Source organism: Fundulus heteroclitus, chromosome 23, assembly GCF_011125445.2.
Source record: "Fundulus heteroclitus isolate FHET01 chromosome 23, MU-UCD_Fhet_4.1, whole genome shotgun sequence".
In the NCBI taxonomy this organism is placed as follows: domain Eukaryota; kingdom Metazoa; phylum Chordata; class Actinopteri; order Cyprinodontiformes; family Fundulidae; genus Fundulus; species Fundulus heteroclitus.
Window position 1 is genome coordinate 31402533 of NC_046383.1, and position 20000 is coordinate 31422532.

The 20000-nt window shown below is 45.4% G+C and overlaps 1 protein-coding gene across 6 annotated transcripts; it reads right to left on the bottom strand.

Moving 5' to 3' along the window:
• Nucleotides 1-1289: 1289 nt before the first annotated feature.
• Nucleotides 1290-18162, bottom strand: zdhhc2 (zinc finger DHHC-type palmitoyltransferase 2). Of its 6 annotated transcripts, none has more exons than XM_036127762.1 (14): nucleotides 17682-18162; nucleotides 13848-13874; nucleotides 11840-11934; nucleotides 11124-11244; nucleotides 10928-10997; nucleotides 10784-10816; nucleotides 8915-9035; nucleotides 8732-8770; nucleotides 6650-6782; nucleotides 6055-6181; nucleotides 2894-2986; nucleotides 2662-2774; nucleotides 1561-1635; nucleotides 1290-1460 (listed from the first exon to the last, which is right to left on the bottom strand). In XM_036127762.1, the coding sequence occupies exons 1-13, from the start codon at nucleotides 17806-17808 to the stop codon at nucleotides 1595-1597; spliced, it is 1140 nt and encodes a 379-aa protein (XP_035983655.1). In that variant the 5' UTR covers nucleotides 17809-18162; the 3' UTR covers nucleotides 1290-1460; nucleotides 1561-1594. The 6 variants fall into 6 exon arrangements, with proteins under 6 accessions (XP_035983655.1, XP_035983654.1, XP_012722345.1 ...); XM_036127761.1 differs by having other exon boundaries at nucleotides 2638-2774; nucleotides 17682-18161; XM_012866891.3 differs by having other exon boundaries at nucleotides 2662-2753; nucleotides 17682-18156.
• Nucleotides 18163-20000: the final 1838 nt, after the last annotated feature.

The window sequence follows — 20000 nt, forward strand, 5'->3', positions numbered from 1 at the left end:
GAGCAGGGGTTCCCAAAATGTTCAAAATAACAGTGCCAAAGACTGGCTACCATTTTTTTGACAGGTGGGATATTTTTTGGGAGAGAAATTATAAGAAAAACAATATAATGAGAATAAAGGAGTATTTTTATGAGAACTGTTACGGAAAAGTAATTCCCCCTGAATTAAAATGAGGAATGTTGAGATTCTTAGAAAGTTAGACTTTGGTATCCATTTCACTAATGAGGAACTACTAAATCTTTTTAGCACATCAGCAACAAATCATTTGGTTATTCTCTCATTTTCTGAAAAACTGAATGTTCAAGTTTCATTAACTGCTGAGCCATAATCATCACAGATATACCAGGTTTCACTTATTGTACTGAATTAGTTGGCTAAAATAGCTTTTCCATGACGTGCTAATTTGTCGGGGGGCCGGCTGGGCCTTTAGTGAGGAGAAAAGGCTGAGACAGAGGATGAGCTCGCTTTATTCTCATAAGGCATCTCAACTGTACATTGCTTGCCTCGCGCATCCACGTCGTCTCACACACAGGAAAGATAGAAAAATATGTTACAACGAAGCTTTTAAAAGTGTACATTCTTGAAGGTACCGTTGAGGACTGTTTAACTAGTCATTTCTAGCCTAAAGTGACTGTACAAGGCGTGTTTTTTTTTGTTTTTTTTTTCCTGTAATTCAGTTTCTGCTTTTACGTGGCGGATCCATCTCGCTTGTTGCAGAACCCTTCAGGGAGAAACAGTCAGGAAGCTTCTGGGCAGACAGAGCACCAGTGTTTCAGCAACGGCAGCATCCACGCCACTCAGAGTCAGAAGAGCCCTTTTAATGTCATTACTAATTACTACTGTTTTGTTTTTCTTCTTCTTCTTTTCTTTGTCATCACAACGTGTGTTTTGCATTGACATCCTGAGATGAGAGCATGCAACTCTTTCACTTTCACAATACTCACCATGATGCTTGTGAAAAGCAAAAACAAAAAAAAGAACATTTAACCAGAGAAAAAGGAATGTCGGAGACATCGCTCTGATCTCCCTGCTTGTCTACGCTCAGAAAATGTTTGACTTTTTTTTTTTTATTATGTGCCAAAGAATCGGAGAAACCGGCAGGAATGTCCTACAACAGAAAAAAAAAAAAAGCAGCCGACGCCGAGCTAGAAAACCAAAATGCAATCCTCTCTGACTGCAGCTCTGTGCTTATTTACATCCAAAGACAAGCGGATGACTGGAATGCAATTTGCATTTTTTTTTCTCCATCCCCACTCCACCCCCCCCCCCCCCCCCACACCCCATCCACTTGCTTGACTCTCACACGGCAACAGCCGGGATAACTCGGGAGAGAAACCGTGGTTTCTGTGGGCTGCTTGCCGGTCGAGTCTTGTTAGACTTGCAGGTTGCAGGACGACAGGGACGTCGGGCCACCACGCCAGGTTCTGATAGGCACAAACACGGAGGAGGGCAGCATAGACCTGCAGGAGGAAAAGCAGTTATAGGCATAACAGCGACGGTTGTTCATAGGACAGGTTTTGCGCCTACAATTATTTTATTTTTTTATGATTTTTAACCTACATTTCTGGTCTGAAATTGCCAGCTGTAATCACTGTTACGCCTCGTTCTCAATGGTCATCACTGGGTTGCTGGCACCTGAAAACACAGACACACACACGGACGTATGTTAAACACGTCGAGAAAGTAAAAGAATGAGCAGGGAAATATTAAATATATGCACTTCCTTGCAGCAGTATTCATTCCTCTTGGATCTTTCCACATTTAGCGGCGTTAAAATCAGAGGAGCCGCCAAGAGACCAGCGGGTCAGGTGGAAGAATCTGTCCCACCAAGTCCAGCCTCTGCAGTCAGGACTTGGTGGGAGAGTGGCAAGAAGAGAGCTATTGTTAAAATAAATCTGTTTGCAGTTTGTCACAACCCACGTAGGGCAGGACCCTCTGACGGAGGATGCACAGCAAACACGTGGAGGAGGGTGCTCTTGTCAAATGAGACTAAAGCTGAACCCTTTGGCCAATATGCTGAATGCTATGCGTGCTGGAACACCCTGATTACACCGTGACATAGGGTGCAGGCAGCATCAGGCTGCAGCAGCAGGGAGGGGAAGGTGGACAGAGTTGACAGGAAGGTGGTTGAAGCTAACTAAAAAGAATCCAGGAAGTAAAACTCAGGGGCTGCAAAGGTCTTGGGACTGTCTGGGGCAAAGGTTAACCTCCCAGCTTTGACATCAGGCTACACTGAAATGGTTCAGATGGAGGCCCACTTGCGTATTAGGATGACCCAGTTAAAAGTCCAGACAAAAATCCAGACTGAGACTGTGTCGCAAGACATGAACAATCCACGGTCGCCTCTGACCGTAAGGTATTTTTGCAAAAAAAAGTTGAAGAAACACCAAATACCCTGCAGCCGTAACTGAAAGGTGCCTCTACAAAGTATTTCCATAAATGAAAACCATGTTTGTCTTTCACCTCTAACTTTTACCTCTATACTGTTTTGTGTTGGTCCACAATGTAAATTCACCATATGATATATTGAAATATTTGGTTGTAACGTCACAAATAAAAACGTAAACATGTTTTAGGGGTGTGAAGAACGCTTTTGTAAAGCGCTAAGTAGAGGGGAAAACTGTATCAAGAGCTTGCCCTTCTTGTCCTTTTGTCCTGCACCTTCGTTCTCTGACCAGGAGGGGGTGCTGGTGAGCAGTCGACTCTGACTCTCTCTGAGCGGTTTAGACGGGAACTGGCGGCCCTCCGCTACACTGCAGAGACACAAAAACAACCAGAGATGGCACCAAATAAAATCATATTTATAAGTGCCGAGGTGAAGCCTAAAGCCAAAATTACTGCATCGTTTATCTCTTTTTTTTTTTTTTGTGATGTATCGCTGTAGAATAGTCACCTCTTGCTGGCAGAGCTGGATCCAGAGGGCGATGAGGGCTGCTCAGGGTCCAGATTCACCAGGCAGGTTGGGAATGAGCACCCATCACCTAAACTGTGCAGACAATGATACGCCAGGAAAATCAGGATAACATTTTCTAAAACTAAAGGGGGGGGGGGGGGGGTTAAAAACAGAAATACAGAAAAATTTAAATAAGAATACGAATGAAACCCATTTGTGTTTGGTCAAATGTAAGAGTTGGAAAAGAAAGCAGGCTGTGTCAAAGCCAGCTGATGGGGAGTTTGTTTTGCCGACAGTAAAAGAAACAGCTAACGTATATCAGCACAGAGTTTAGGATGAGAAATAAAGTCTCCACTGTGATTAATTAACCTTGGTGACCCACAAAAATGGCCAGGTTACAGGAGCAACCCCTCACCCTGTCATTTGTGACATTATGTTCCCTTCAGCTGACCATTTCATGTATCTGACACATTCAAATCATACGCCTTCGCGCCTGAAAGGAATCTAGATGTTATATAAGTTGCCGATTATGTGATCTCTGTGTTTTCCGGTCTGTCAGCGGGAATTAGCGAGACTGCAGAGCAGCAGCCTCTGTATTGATTCACAGCGGTGATGCTGCTGATGATGTAGCCACAGCGCTCCGCTGGGACCTTCTGTCTCTTGAACCACTTTGTGAGAAAGTGAGTGGCAGGGTTTAGATATGTCCACGCTGAGTCGGATGGTTTTAGAAAACGGTTGAGTTGCTGCCTATAAATAACATTAAAGACGTGGCTCAGTTCGAACATCAACTGATTTGTATTCTTTTTTGTACTTTTTATATGTTGGGAAAAGTGTTTAAGTGGGTATAAAAAGGAAGTAACATCTCTTTTTAGAGACTGATTGTCAGGTTTTTATATCTACGATGCCTTGCAAAAGCGTCCACGCTGCATTTTTCACCTGTCATGACATTGCAACCGTAAACATTGTGTTTTACTGGGACTTTGTGTGACAGACCAACACATGCTGCCTCATAATCCATCTGCTTCGATCCATCACATGAACTCCTGGTAAAATACATGGATGTCTGTATTTGTAATGTGATTAAATAGGGGTGAGGGTACTTTTGCAAGGCACTGGACTTATATTTTCTAAAATGCAACTGAACCTCCGCATCTGTTGGTTATTAGCCCGTAATAAGGATTATAAGGAGAATAGGTCTGATGGGCGGAGAATGAAAAATCTGCTCCGGCACATCTCAGCTGGCAGCTTGCTCCGCGCACGCGGCGGCTCCTCGCAGATTGACGGCATAAGCTGCTCCATCTGAACACAAAATCCCCCATCTGCTCATCAAACACGGGCTTGTCTTGCGAGATCACTCGCTGGGATGTTCAGGATGCCGCCAGCAGGGGACTCGGCGGAGGAAGACTTTGATCTGGCTGCGCCGAGGCTTCCACGGAGTCATGGGATGCGCTCTGCGTAACACTGATCTCGATCTGGAGCAAAAGAGCTCAGCAGCCAGGCGCAGGGCGGAGGAGGAAATAAAACCCGTACGGTCTGACGGCTCGTGTGGCTGCATCAAAGAAATCAGATCAGGCTGATCAGGGCACTCCCTTGTTAGGTTCGTAGGGTGTGGACGTGGAAACCATGTGGGATTCTGGATCATGTGGTTGCTGGATCTCTCCAGCGGCAAGTCGGGCCTCAGTCTCTGCACTGGACCCGCAAGATCCGCACCCATTTAGAGTTCATGTCTGGACTAATCTAAAACGGCTTTGTCTTGGGAAATTCTGGGCTCCATAGGAGGGCCTCAAACTCACGCTGATGCCTCACTGACATACAGGACTGTCTCAGACAATTAGAATATTTTGATAAAGTTCTTTATTTTCTGTATTGCAATTAAAAAACATGAAATGTCAATACATTCTGGATTCATTACAAATCAACTGAAATATCGCAAGCCTTTTATTGTTTTAATATCGTTGATTATGGCGTACAGCTGAAGAAAACTCAAAAATCCTATCTCAAAATATTAGAATATTTCCTCAGACCAAGTAAAAAAATAATAATTATAACAGCAAAACAAAATCAAACATTTGAAAATGTCCATTATTGCACTCAGTACTTGGTTGGGAATCCTTTTGCACAGATTACTGCATCAATGCGGCGTGGCATGGAGGCAATCAGCCTGTGGCATTGCTGAGGTGTTATAGATGCCCAGGATGCTTCAATAGCGGCCTTTAGCTCATTTGCATTGTTGGCTCTGGTGTCTTTCAGCTTCTTCTTCACAATACCCCACAAATTCTCTATGGGGTTCAGGTCAGGGGAATTGGCAGGCCAATCAAGGACAGTAATGCCATGGTCAGTACACCAGTTACTGTGAGAATCTTATGTCGTCTCTTAACCACTACCATACTTGTGATTTATTTTACTGAACCAAGCTCAGTGTTTTTCAAGGCTCAGGAAACCCTGCAGTGTTTCCAGTTAATTAGACGATTCAAGTGATTAGTTGAATAGCCTACTAGTATACTTTTTCATGATATTCTAATATTTTGAGATAGGATATTTGGGTTTTCTTCAGCTGTACGCCATAATCAGCGATATTAAAACATTAAAAGGCTTGTGATATTTCAGTTGATTTGTAATGAATCCAGAATGTGTGACATTTCATGTTTTTTAATTGCATTACAGAAAATAAAGAACTTTATCACAATATTGTAATTTTCTGAGACAGTCCTGTACATGCTGTTCTGTGAGAGACGGCTGTTGTCTTATCGGTCCGGCCTGGTCTTCACGATGCTGCTTGTTCACTGATGGTCCCTGGCGAACCTCTGAGGTCTTCACAGAACAGCTGGATTTACATCCACATCTGGTCACGCGCAAGTGGACTTTCGTTGTTGCGGCAATTATGTCATCAGAAGTTACAGTTTGTTGCACAGGGTTTTATTTGGGGATATTTTTTTTTAAGATGTTCATTTTTAAAACTCTGTCAAAACATGGTATTATTTCTGCTCCCCCATACAATTATGCACCTTGTGTTGGCGACCACCCACCGCTGGTCCCGCATCTACGCCGCATTTTGTCCAAGTGCTGCCTTCCTTCTCGGCGCCGCGCCCTTAACGAGCGCATCTCAGTCGAGCACCTTTTACACCTCTCGGCTTTACCTGGCTTCGGACGGATAATCTCACCTGGAGAAAATGGGAACGGGCCAGTACTTGGCCTCGTCGCCAAACACCTGCAGGAAGTTCTTGGTGAAGCCGAGGCTGAAGCCGTTCTTGTCCGTGCCGTGACGAAACACCGGCGCCCGCACTGCCTCTGCAACAGCAGACAGAGAAGGACGACGTTGTCAGCGAAATTCCTCCGAATCAACGTGCCTTTTTTTGGTGCACCGTGTCAACCAGGTGTGACCGGCCTTTCTGAGCGCCGTATCGGTGTCTGTCTCTAAGCTGCTTACTGCTCTGAGCCTTGTGTCTTTGCGTTACGCTGTAACGTACCCCTCTGGATAATCCACTCTCCCCGCACGCACGGAGACAACGCGTGCCACTGTTGCGCTCCTAATGAGAAACTATCGGGCTGATAACGGCGCCCCGAGCACCTCATCAGAGCTGCACACCGGTGAGGGGCGGCGGCTGATGGCAGGGGGAAAAGGCGCGGTGAAAGGCGCCTTCATCTTTGGTGCAGCGAGGAGGATGGATGTAACCAGAGCTCGCGGGTGTTCGAATGGAAGCACACACATACACACACACACGCGCGCAGGAGCAGGTGCTGAAAAACAACACGCACCTAGGGTGGATCTGTTCTTGCAGACGAGCCAGCAGTGATAAATGAAAAGGGAAGCCAGGCTGACGGAGAACATGGAGGCAGAGAAGAAGAGGAACAGGATGTGGAACTTTGCCTGAGTGTCCGGGAGGCCTTTCTGAGGAGGAGGAGAAAAAAAAGGCAGCGCATTACCACAAATACACGCTTTCTGAGGGCGACTGCTTGAAGGGGGGGGGGGGGGGGGGGGGGGGAGTTCTGGCTGGATCTCAGGGAATTGCTGATTTAATATCCTACAGAGGCCATTTGGAAGCCCAGCTCCAAAACTTAGGAGATAGTATCTTTAAAATAAGGGCAACTAAACTCTAATTAAAAGTGCCGTTAATAACGATAGTTTTTAAAAAATGATTAGAAACTATACGAGTCAAAGAGTTCCTACTGAGGAGTTTATATACCGTCAACTTTGGAACGACTGTAGGGATTTTAATCGTCTGTTCTGACCGTGATGAATTTATAAATCACTTTGCTGAAAACTGTTCATACAGATATATACATACACCTACCTACCACTGACATTTGGCTAAATATCCCCGGGCATTCTACAAGTCAGCCACGTTCTGCTTTGTTGCCTGCAACAAGCTTCTGGTGAAATCCTGACTGGACATTTGAGCTTTCTTCTTGGCGGAAATGGTAGAGGTCCTTTAACTGGGTTGGTCTCATGGTGTGTTTGGGATCGCCAATTGGCTAAAATGCCATACTTTGTCCAGGATCCTTGGGTATCCGGGGAAGGTCAGGCCAGCATTCAAACCCTCTTGCTCCAAAGCAACAGTGCCTGCAGTTCCGCCTGCATGAAGCTCTGTGCAGGTCAAATATCCAGAGCGAGATAAGCCAGAAGCTTGTAGATGGATACGTAAAAACACGTGCTTGAGTGGAAGCTTGGTTAGGGACTTTTTCCCCCAGATATGATTCAACATGGACACTGATATTTGGGCCTGTATCCATCCTTTTGACCCTGTGTGCTGTTCTGATAATCCACAGCGAATTCAAATTTATGGCTAAAGAACAGGTCAGATGCATAGAAAAGAGACCAAAATGTGAATAACATTAATGCCTAAGAGGAACGAATGTAAACTTTGATTAGAGTTCTTGCTATCAGCTAAATCCTATTTATCAATCGTGACTAAAAAAGGCTAAATTTAGAAGCGTTATGTAGTTATTATGACTTATCACATGTTCATTTTAATTTCTACAACTTGATATCAAATCATATCAAAATATTTTAAGATTACAATACATGATATAGTCTTCTTATTACCACGTTTGAGCATATTGGTAATAATTATGACTTAAATATCACAACCATGAAATTCAGTCCTATTAATAAGATAAGGCATCTTATGGTTTTAAGATAAATATATTAAGATATGATGTCTTATCAATCTATAACATAATTTTATGGTTACAACTTTGCACCTAAGAACTTTGACGGTATTTATTACAAAATGTATATACTAAATAATGATTGTGAGAGTTCATTACATAGTTGACTTGATAATGACGCCATAAAGGTTTAGTTTCTTTCTTCCTTTAAATCACAGTGTTGAAAATGGGCTTCCATAGAGTTCTTAACACAGTGGCATAGAAAGGTTTGGTACCCCTGAACAAGACCTCTTTATCTGTCAAAATGTAACCAACCTTAACAGTTTCCTTTACATTTAAAGAATACTTCTTCCATTTTCGTCTTTATGTTAGAGGAGTGAAAAAGAAATGGGGTTTGAAGCAAAAGACAGGCCGTCCTCCCCTGTCCTTTACTGTCAGCTAAATTAGGCATCTTCATCTATTTTCCAGATGGTGCGATGCTCCCATCCAAACTCTGCAGGTATCCAGTTAAAAAAAAAAAAAAAAAAAACTTCTTCCTCTAGCAGAAAGATGTTCTCAATGACACAGAGAGCCGCAGCACAACTACCAGCCACAGCTCCAGCAAGCTAACAAGGACTGAAAGCTTTTGAAAAACCAGTGCTTAAATGTTCCAGGGGTTCTCAAACATTCGCATGCCGCTGTTTCTAGTTTCTAATTTAGTACATGACTAACGAAATGCGTGGTCCATACCAGGTACTCTTTCAGACGGAAATGCGCTCTACCTCCAGCCTTGTTAAAAGACCAAACACCACATTTTACAAAACAAAACAGTGTATTATTGTATGGTTTTACAGGTCCTACAGGTTGCAAAAAAAAAAAAAAAAAAATCAGTATACATAATAAGTGAAAATGTTCATGAATGTCTTTACTTACGGTCCAGAACTTGATGAAGTACTGGAGATCTGTTGCAGTTATAAAAAGGCAGTAAAGCAGAGAGTAGGCCAGGAACAGCATGAAGAACTTGTAGTTGGAGAATCCCACGCAGTTGTTTACCCTGCAGACAGAAGGACGTGCAGCCTGGTGAGAATGGAGACGTTACCAGCACAGGTTCACACCGCATGGGTTAACCTGCTTTCTAAATATCCAGACAGCGTGGCCATACCCACACTTTAGTTGACTCTTTGGGATTATTTTGTGCGAAAGCCAAAGCCTCCCAAAAATCCAGCACCTGTCACAGGTGTTCACCGATGGAATCGCTGGGTGGAAACTCAGCGGATATCAGATCATGTTCACCACAGGCTGCATAAAGACTCAGCTCGGGTTTCTTTCATTTCCCTCCGCGGACCAAGCCCTCTACCAGCGTGTGGATTATCATGAGTGAGGGGTTTTCAGGGCCTTACAAAAATACTCCTTTTTCCCATTTAGTCTTGTTAGAATCACAAGTGGTTTCCCAACTTTAGTGCAAATACAAAAAACTGGAGACTGTGGCGTGCATTTGCCTTCAGTCCCACAGAGTCGATAGTTTACAACCACCTTTGGCCGCAATCAAAAAGCTACATTTCTGGGGAGGGTCTGTCGGTACCGGCTTTGCACTTCGAGAGATGTTTTCCATAATTTTTTCCCATTTTTCATTTAGCTTAATCTTGCCACAGATTCTCATTCAGATTTAGGTATTACCTTTGACTGGGCCATTCTAACACATGCATACGCTTTGTCCTGACCCACTCTGTTACAGCTGGGGTTGTATCCCTTTAGTGGAGGAGGACATTAAGCCTCAGTCTCAAGTGTTTCGCAGCCTCTAACATGTTCCCTGTATTTAGCTGCATTGGCATTCCTTTCAACCCTGACAAGGTTGTCTTTCCCTGCTTTAGGGATCTTTTCCCACAGCATGATGCTGCCAGCAAAAACCTTTCCGGGTTTAGGATGCTGTGTCGTGACGTGCTGTGCAGTTTTAGAGTTTTGTGTGTATTCAATCCAACCGGATTAAATTCAGTAATATTGGTAAAAAAAAAAAACAGTATAGGAAAAGAAACAGAGAAGGTAAATGGCATATAATTAACAGACACCCACATCCTCTTGAGTATTAAAAGCCAGGGGAAAAGGTGAGTCTTTAAAAGAGAATAAAAAATGGTCAAAGAGGAAGCCTGCCTGATATACAGCAGTAAATCATTGGGGTGTAGGCCAACAGAGTGTCGTCTGACCACAGCACTTTGTTCCACATGTTTCCCACACAACGGGAAACAGCTAAATGGACTTCTTGTGGGTTTTCTCCTTGCGACTCTCTTGTAAACGAGAGAATTGTGGGGTGCTAAAACATTTTCACTGCATTCTCCCTGACCTACCTCCTGTAGTCTCTGGTCTTGGTCTGGTTTGCACACTAATGCTTTCTAGCAAACTTCACATAAGTAATTTATACTAAGCTAAAATTACCGCACTCCATTTTTTTTCTAACGGAGACCCCTGAAGGAAGTTACACTTGACTGTATTTCATGGTATCAGAGTACAGGGGGTTGGTGCAAAAGCACAACACACTTCCGATTTGACAACAATGCGTCCTTTCAGTCGCACTTCACAGTTACAAACTACTTTGTGATGGTCTTTCGCTTAAAATTCAAAGAAGCTAAACTGAAGTTTGTGGTTGTAACGTGACAAACTGTGGGAAAAAAGGTCGAGGGGTATTGAATACTTTTACAAGGCGCGGCATTCTGGAAAAACTGGCTATTTTCAATGGGAATTGGAACCGAAGCACAAGCTTGCTCAGTCGCCAGCTGTTCACATGCACATCTGGGCGGCAGCACCTACCAGGGGCAGTGGTGATCCATCTTCAGGATGCATCTGCAACACAGCATGGTTCGACATCAGCGCAATTAAACTGGACCCCTCCTGTCAGCGTGCTATATGATCATATGATGTGTGCTGCTGAGGTGCGGGAGCGGAGAGCCGTACTTATCACACACTGAACAATGGTGACATCGATCAGGCTTCAGCAGCTGGCAGCGGTCACAGAAACGGATTGCTGAGGAGACACGGTCGCTTCAGTCACTCGGCAATCATCATCATCATCAGCAGCAGCGGCCTGAACTAACTCGTGACCACAGCCTAACGGGCCCACGCTGCACAGCGCACAGGATGTGTGTCGTACCTCCAGAGTTGGTGCGGGTGTAGATGGGCAGATCCTTGGCTATTCTCCTCAGGATCTCCTGCTGGGACTCGCCGCGATCTTCACGCTCCAGCAGCTCCTTGTCAGACTGGGACAGATGAAACTATGTAGGGCAGAGGAAAAGAGAGGTTCGTCACAAGCGTTCATCTCATCCTTTGCCGGCGTCAAAAACCGACGCTGTGACTCTGCCGTATAGGCTAGGCTTGCTGTTTGAGGACTCCCTGTTAACGTGAACTGTGAGGCAGTGAAGAGTGTCCCCCCCTATTCCTCCGTTTGTCTCGGCTGCTTGCGCTGCGGCAGGAAAACATGGAGCAAAAGCACAGAGGCAGGATATTGCTCGCGGCAGCTGAGAGAATATATGTGACTGAGCAGTGGAAACAAATAACTGAGATGATAACGGGCAGCCCCGCGCAGACAGGATTTATTACGATCAGCAAAACCCCTGGTGATACATCGATTACATCTCATAAAGGAGGATCTCATATGCGAGCTGATGCGCTCCATGCCGAGGACCGCCGGCTGGAATCCATCCGCGCGTTCACGGCGCACGGCTGAGGTGCTGAGGTCAGGATCGCAGCCGCTGAAGTGCAGCTTCAGGCGCTCCATTCACAAAGTGTCATTAGTGTAAATGGAGCATTCAGTCACAGTGGGGGGTGGGGGGGGGGGGGGGGATTAACCCCGCGTCTTAGCGCACTCACCTCCTTCAGGGGGTTCATGGGCCTGGTGAAGATGGTCTGCCAGTACGCCCACACGAACATGATGAAAATGGCATGGTATGCCAGCAGGTAGACGACTGCAAGCAGATCAGCACAAACAACAGCGTCAGTTCAACGTCTGCGCGCGTTAGACCTCGCTTTTTTTGTTCATGCGAATGATTGTCAGGCAGAAAACTGGGATTATGGTACGTTCAGTAATAACTATTTGTGCTGGTTATATACTCAAGGTCCAACTGTAGAAATGTGGGAGGGAGACCACTATTAATGACACAGATTCAGAATAACTAGGAAACTTGCTTAAACTCAGCGTTAAAGTAAGAATAACTTCAGTTACCAGCTTTCAAAATCTACTTTTTTTTTTGCACTGATTTGACAACAGTTTTGCTAAATCCTCCTATTCATTTAAATGCAACCGTCTGTGATCTGCATTGTCCCAAAGCTCCAGGTGTGCTACCAAATGTAAAAGCTGGCCTGTAGTTGCTGCCAACACACACTACCCCCGTCAAAAGTCTGGACTCACCGTCTCATTCGATGGGTTGTCTTTATTTTTATTGCTAACTCTGGGGACTCCTTCATGACAGCAGGAAAACCATTTCAGGTGACTAACCTCGTGAAGCTCATCGAGAGAAGGCCAAGAGTGACCAAAACAGTCATCTAAATGGGGTGGTATTTAGAGAAAGCTAAAATAAACGAGATGTTTTCAGTTATTTCTCAATTTTGTTTGATACATAACTCTATATACGCTTTTGAGTCCTAGTTTCGATGTCTTCACTATGCATCTGCAACATAGAAAGTCATTAAATAAGGAAAAGCCATTTAATGACAAAGGATGAGACCAAACCTTTGACTGGTGGAGTACGCACACATTCAGTTTTTTATCCCCCCCCCCCTGAACTGTTTCACATTCTGTGACGTTCCAGTTGTTGGGAGATTATGAGATTACAGAGACTGGACTGCAAGAGTCTTTTTATGGCTACAGAAGTCTACAATAGAAACACCACATTATTCAGAAAAAGAAGCTGGGGTGGTCAATTATTTAACGCAGTCACAAAGCTTCGGTTTGTATGTGCAACACAAAGTAGTGCATCACTTTGAAGTGCAAGGAAAATGAGGTTAATATGCTAACTGACTAAAGACTGCGCCCCCGTGCTGAATCTCCTCCTCCGGACTTTGACTAGGCCGTTCTAACTCATGATTGTGCTTTGATGTGAGCCACAGCGTTGTAGCTTCCTGCTGTATGTTTGGTGTTGTTGTCTTGCTAAGAAGGGGAACCTGCACCAAAGCCTCAAGTCTTTTGCATTCTCCAACAGCTTTACTCCCAGTGCCGGCCTGAATGTAGCTCCATCCCATCAACTCTGACCAGCTTCCCCGATCCGGCTAAAGACAAGCAGCTCCACAGCGTCACGCCGCAACCACCATCTATAATCTAGGGATGAGCAGAGCTTGTTCTCTATGACACATGTGATTTGCACATATAAGGGAAAAAAAATTCAGTTTTGCTATAGAGCGCGTGATTAATTGTAATCCTCTCTTGGGATGGTAAAGGCGTGTTGCGGTATCCACATAAAAGGACCTGCCGTCTGGAGTTCGATTCCTGGCCTTAAGACCTATTCTGCGCGTCCCTCCTCTCTTTCTGTTCATTTCTTGTCTGACTACTTTGAAAAATAGACCACTTGAACCTTAAAAAATGTATTTGTTGTCTCAACAGACTAACTTGAGTTTGGGGTCGCTGCAGCTCATCCGGAGTTAACCGGATGCATCATGCATCACTTTCCTTTTTCCTTCAACTTCCCAGTTGTGCACTACTTTGTATTGGTCTATAACGTTCAATCTTAAGAAAATGCATTAAAGTTTTTGCTTGTGGAAATGTTTAAGGGGTTTGGATTGCTTTGCGAAGCTTTGGCGTGGCTAAACGTTTCACCCCCACACGTTCCAGCCAGGGAGGAGCGGAGTGGAGTATTGTTTTGGGCGACGCCTTGAAATCTCTTACCCTTTTCTCCCGTGTCCTCGATGGATTCTGGAAAACAAACCATTAAAAGACACAGTCAGTGAGGAAATGTGAGAGAGCAAAGCTGTCGGAGCAAAATGTCAAGTGCTTGACTTCGGAACGGGCGGAACCGCATAAACGCTGAGCCTTCGTTCCTGAGCTCCCAACTTCAGACACAAAATCAATATGCAACATGCTGGTCAGTTTGACTCACTGAGTCTCTCCCGTGCATTCAGAGAAGGTGCAAGCCGCGATAGCATTCCCCGAGAAAACCTCTGCAGACACACGTTGAAGACTTTGTTTCCAATGTGACGAAGGTGCAGACACGTAGGAGGAATGGGGGAACGGTTCCAGCGTCTAAGCTGCTATTAATTGGCTGAGCACACCGACCGTCGTCAGCGACAAACGTACGTGGAAATGAAAGAAAAAGGTGCGCTAAACGGCTGAATCAAGGCGTGCAGACAGGAAATGTGTGCCATGCTTCTTTGCCAGCAATAAAGACCCTAAGCCTGATCTGAGTGTGTGTGTGTGTTAGTGTGTGAAAATAGGTGCTGGGGTGTTATATCGATGCGTCCAAAAAAGCAATGCACATCTGTTTTTTTTTGTTTTTTTTCCCCCTACCTCCCTGCATTCAGGGTATTTCCAACAACCAAACTCCACCTGATCCGGCAGCTCGGTTCAAAGGCGGATGTTGCTGCTGCCGCTGTCGGGTGCTATGGAGGAAAATGGGTCAACCGCAGATTCCTCGAGGCGAATTATGCAAACCAGACAATGGGATTAAGTGGATCGGAGGGCATCAGCTGATGACACTTTCACACAAGCGACTCTGTGTCCTGTGTGCGGAGCGAATGCTTGGGGCCTGAGCAGCTGCCATCCTGCTGCTTGTTGTTTTCGTCTGTGTGAGCTGAATGCATCACAGTTTCAGTCTTGTGATGGGCCATGCAGAGCATCACAATAATAAAATAAAAAAGCCTGCTGATTGAGAATTTATTTGGATTTTTGTTTTGGCCCTGCAGCGCACACTTATCTTAAAAACAAAGGGCCGATTGTGAATTATATGCTGGCTTGCCTTTGCTGTAATATCGCCCACTGATTCCTGCTGCTGGATGATCATAAACAGGCTACATATGAAGGTTAATATTTTGGGAACAAGCTGTCAGAACGTCAGCTCCTCTCCTCGCGTCTTTGCCTCTCCTCTGTTATTAGATCGTCTCCATTTCACCCCCCCCCTCCTTTTTTTTCTCTCTTTTTTTTGATAGAGACTCTCCTTTCAAGCGCTCTGACTTGCTGCCAAATGGAGCGCAAGTGAGAGACATCCTCCATTACTATCCAGGTCAACCCAGCGCTCACCATTAAACCCAGGAAGCTCGGCGTGTGTGGGGCCACGCCACCCTGCGTTCGCCCCCCTGCAGAAAACCCGTTAGAGTCCGGCCTTTTTTGGCAGCAGGTAGCGCCGATCGTGCCGGTGCCGGTGGGAATAAATTGTGACGGCGAATCTGGGTGAGCACGTGAGCCTAGAGCTTTTACTGTAAGTCTTTAAGCTGGTGATGATGAAGTGGCAGCGGGAGAATCCGATGGTCTTATCCCTCCCTTATATCCTCCTGTGATGTTGACACGGGTCGTGAAAATGTGCTTCAGTGTCGCTCTGTGTTTTTTTATCTTCCGATAACAACGGTGTGTAAGGTTGTGTTCCAGACATTTGCACACGGCTGTCAACATATAAAACAAGCAGCCGGTCTTCTCCACAGAGCCGCTCCGTGGCTATAATGGGCCATGGATACAGTTTGATTTGAAGGCCTTTCAGCCAGCTTTAAGCACCATTGGCCCTAACTAACATCCCCCTGTAACCCATCTTTGTTCACACATTCATCTATTAGACATCTAAGACAACAAGTGGAGCAAGTCGCGGCAACATGACGTCCCGCTGTGAGGAAGCTTTTCTTCAAGGATGGCAGGTACTCATGGTGGAACTTCACAGGTATGGGCTTTATAGAAAGGTGGAAAGAAGAAAGCCTTTTCTTGAAAGATCAAGGGAAAAGTATGATAAAGCAAACATGTAGCTGTGATATCATTCTTGCTTAATCACAATGTATCAGCCGATTTGTGTGACCTTTGGCACCTCAGCTTCTGAAACTATAATATTATGGGACCAATGGAAGTGACAGTCTATGCAACAGGCACAATGAAGCATTGCCATACGGAATATAAATGCATTGTTGGGGCCCAGCCATTGGAGGGAAACCAAAAGTATTACACTGCACCCGAGAACAAAACAGAATGGTAAAAACTCACATCCCCAGAATGCACGCTATTAACCCACGTGTAAGATTGAGTCTTTGAAGAAAACCTTGGATCCAAAGTAAAGTAGCCTGCTGTCTAGTTTACCCGATTACTCTTACCCAGCCGGAAATCAGACTAGCCGCCTGAAAAGGACTGCCTGGGCTTCTGCAGAAAGAATCGGAAAGGAAGAACTATAGATCCCCAAGAAGAGGCGCTGTCTCTTATCACATCGACATCGTGGTTTTCCTTCTACAACCCAGAAATAGGCAGCATCAAAGCCAGAGCCTAAAACAGTCCATGTCCGACCAGATCCCTCGCCCAGACGCTAGACCGAGAGCAGATGGAACATGGTCACTGTTCATCAAACCCGCCACGCAACTCCCTGGCTATCAGAACGAGACTGAATAAAGAGGTTGTTTCTGGGCAGAGGAAATTGGTTTAGGATAAAAACAATTTCAATATTGCTTACAAAAAGCGAAATAGTGAAGCAAAGCGGTGGCAGCATCATGCTGTGGGAATAATTATTCATAGAACAGGCAAGCTGGTGAGCGCTGAGAGAAAGATAGCTTGTTAAAGTTGGCAAAAGACTCGAGACGGGAGTGGAGGTTCTCCTTTTGGCATGACAGCAACTCTAGACATACAGTAAGAGACATTATAAAAGAAAGTTTGAAGCATATCCACACGTTAGAAGGATCCAGTGGAGGTCCAGAGCAGAATTTAATTGAGAACTTGTGACCTGTAAGGGATGTTCCCAGCTACTTTCAGCCCAATATGACTGAGTAAGAGCAATTCTGCGAAGAATAATGAGGAAGAAATTAAATCTATACATGTGCAAAACTCGAAGGATCACAAAAGCGGTCCCCCAAGTAGCGACTCAGGGGGCCCAGAAACAAAAAGCCAGGCCCCACTTTTATGATTTGTCTTCATAAAAACATTTGAAACCCATGAATACTTTCCCTCCACTTCACAATCGGACACAACTTTGTGTTTGTCTATCAAAAATAAAACCCAATGAAACACTTTGAGGGTCGTGGTTTTATCATGTCAGACAGTTCAAAGGCTTTGAATCATTTTGCGAGGCTAAGTAGTTTCAAGTATGCATCCTATTCTTCTGCTGTTTAGCTGACTGTATCACATAGAACGACTGCCTCCTGTTCAACAACAAATGTTTTTTTCTCTGAAAAAAAAAACAGAATATAAGCCTGACCACACTGATATAACATTTTAAATGTTGAAGCACTATTGGTACAAAACAAATGGCAGATTTTTGCAACAATACTACTGCTATTGGCTCCCCTTCTAATGGTTTAGGGGCCCCAAGCAGCTTAGTTTGCTTATGCCTTGAGCCGACTTCGCTTCTGCAGCATTTAATGAGAAAAACAAAACAGCCTAGAGCACAAAACACAGAAACGAAACCGAATGATATTCCCACAACAACAAACGAGACGAAACCCTCCAAAACACGGGAGAGAGGTCTCCCCCTTTCTCTTTCTACACCCCCCCTTACGCTTACACGCACCTCTCGCCCTCACGCTAACCCAGACAGCTGGCTCTCACCTATGCAAAGCTGCAGGACATAGGCGTAGTAGGACCACGCCACTATCAGAGCGATGAACAGCACCGGGATCCAGTAGAGAACTCTCTGACAGCCGCGCTTGATGCTCCGCGGACCCGACGGTGCCATGGTCTACAGCCGGCGCAGCATCGTCTGTGCGCATTCGCGTGCTGCTCCACTCCCACGGCGCGTGTCTTCTTCTTGTAGACAGTCACTGCATCGTGGCCGCGAGTGTGACCAGCCTCACCGGGAGCTCTTTGCCAACATCCCCCGCCAGGCTCCTCCGATGACTCTGCCGCACCGCTCCCCCTCCCCTCTCTCTCTCTCTCTTTCTCTCTCTTTCTCTCTCTCTCTCTGATCGTCCCTCTGTGATCCTTTACTACGGACAAGACGGTATCAGACGGCTCGCAGCGCGCATACCCACACATGAACGCACGCACGCGCACAGACGCAGGTCTGAGAGCCAGCTCCGCCCCCTGCTGTCTCCCCGACACGTTGCCATGACGTCCACGGGATGCTGCAAGCCTGGCACATTTTTTTTTCTCTCGCTCTCTCTCTCTCTACTGCGCGCGCAGGAGTTGGGTTCAATGGGTTCAGACTGAACACACACACACACACACACACACACACAAACAGACACACACACGCGTACACACGTTGGACCAGTCCGTCCAGTCTTGGTGATGCAGCCCCCTCCCATCATGCCTTGCCTGTTCACTGTATAATACTTATGTCTCCTCCTTACAAATATCATCACTACGAAGCAGCAGAAATCCGCCTCCTTTAGCTGCGTCAAACACAACGCCTCTGCCAAATATTTTTGTGGTCATCAAAGATATCCAGGCTCCCTCTGCAGGACTGTGCCCTCTGCTCCCCCAACCATGAACATACAGTATGTTATGTTGCTCTGCTGCAGAGAGCCACAACAGGTAGGAGAAATCTCCAAATCTGGCCCATCAATGGCGAGAAGACACCCCCCCCCCCCCCCCCCCCCCCATTGTTGAAAGAAGAATCATTAGGGGTCTGGTCAGCTGTTTGCCATACACACATCCCTGAAAGAAGGTGCTGTGGGCAGAAGAGACCCTGGAAACAGCATCTCCACGCTTAAACATGGTGGTGGCAGCTTAGTGCTTTTCTTCAGCAGGGACCCAGAGTTGGAAGATGGATTACGGCGAATTCCCAGAGGCTACGAAAGACTTGAGACCTGGGCAGAGGTTCAGCTCTAAAACATCCAAAACGTGGCTTACTTTCCCCTTGAACATATCTCTCGCTCGTGCATTTGTTGTTTGTTTCTGTTCTTTTATCCTTTGGGTGAAGAAAATTTATTTTTCATGGGAAGATTTGCTGCCTGATGCCAATTTTGTGGGCGGGTGGCACGCTGCAAGCAAACAGGCAGTAATATGCTCTGCAATATGCTCGTCTCAGTCTCATAATAAGGACAGATCACTGTAAACTGTTCTAGTTTAAATGCCCTAAACGCTGCAAAAAATAATCCATGTGCTCAGACTGATGATAATACATCCTCACTAAAACACACACATGCACAAAGAATGCGCCAGAACCATCTGGGAACATCTGTGAGAAATCAGATCCATCGCTCTGTTGAGGATTTTGCTGATTACCAGTAAGGTGCCACAGGCTTTTAGCATGTCTCAACACAACTGTAAAATACTGTAGAAATTTTCACCCGTGACTTGACAAAACACCCAAGACAGAGATTCACATGTTTTTCTGAAATGCACTTCTTGTAGCCTTCTAGTCTGTGACAACAGTCGGAGAGAGATTTTCCCTCTTCTCGCCTTCAGCTTGGAGATGTTTGAGGTGTCTCTCCACTGTACCACGTATTTCATGTCACCCCTACCAATGTCAAGCAGTTTAGGATGTGGGCTCTGACTCTGCGTAGAACCCTCCATTTCTTATTTCTCAGACAGTCCTTGATGGTCTTAGTGGTAAGTGTCGGGTCATTGTAATAATCCAGTAATGTAAGGTTCCAGTTGTACTTCAACTTAAAATGTTGCACAGATGGTCTCACATGTCCGTGGAACACCCGCTGATACATGATTGAATTCCTGGTGGATCCTATTATAGTGAGCTTAGCAGGTCCTCCTGCAGCAAAATATCCCCAAAAAAACTTCTGGTCTGTTCTGGTGTCCAAATGACTCAATTTAGGCACATCTGTACAAAAAAATATTATTCCAGAAGTCTGGGGAAACGTTAGTCTGGCCTTTATGTTTTCCTAATAGAAGAAAAGATTCCTCACCGCCAGAGGTGAGTAGCCAAAAACATGAATGCTAAGAGTAGCATTGCTTCAAAAATATTTT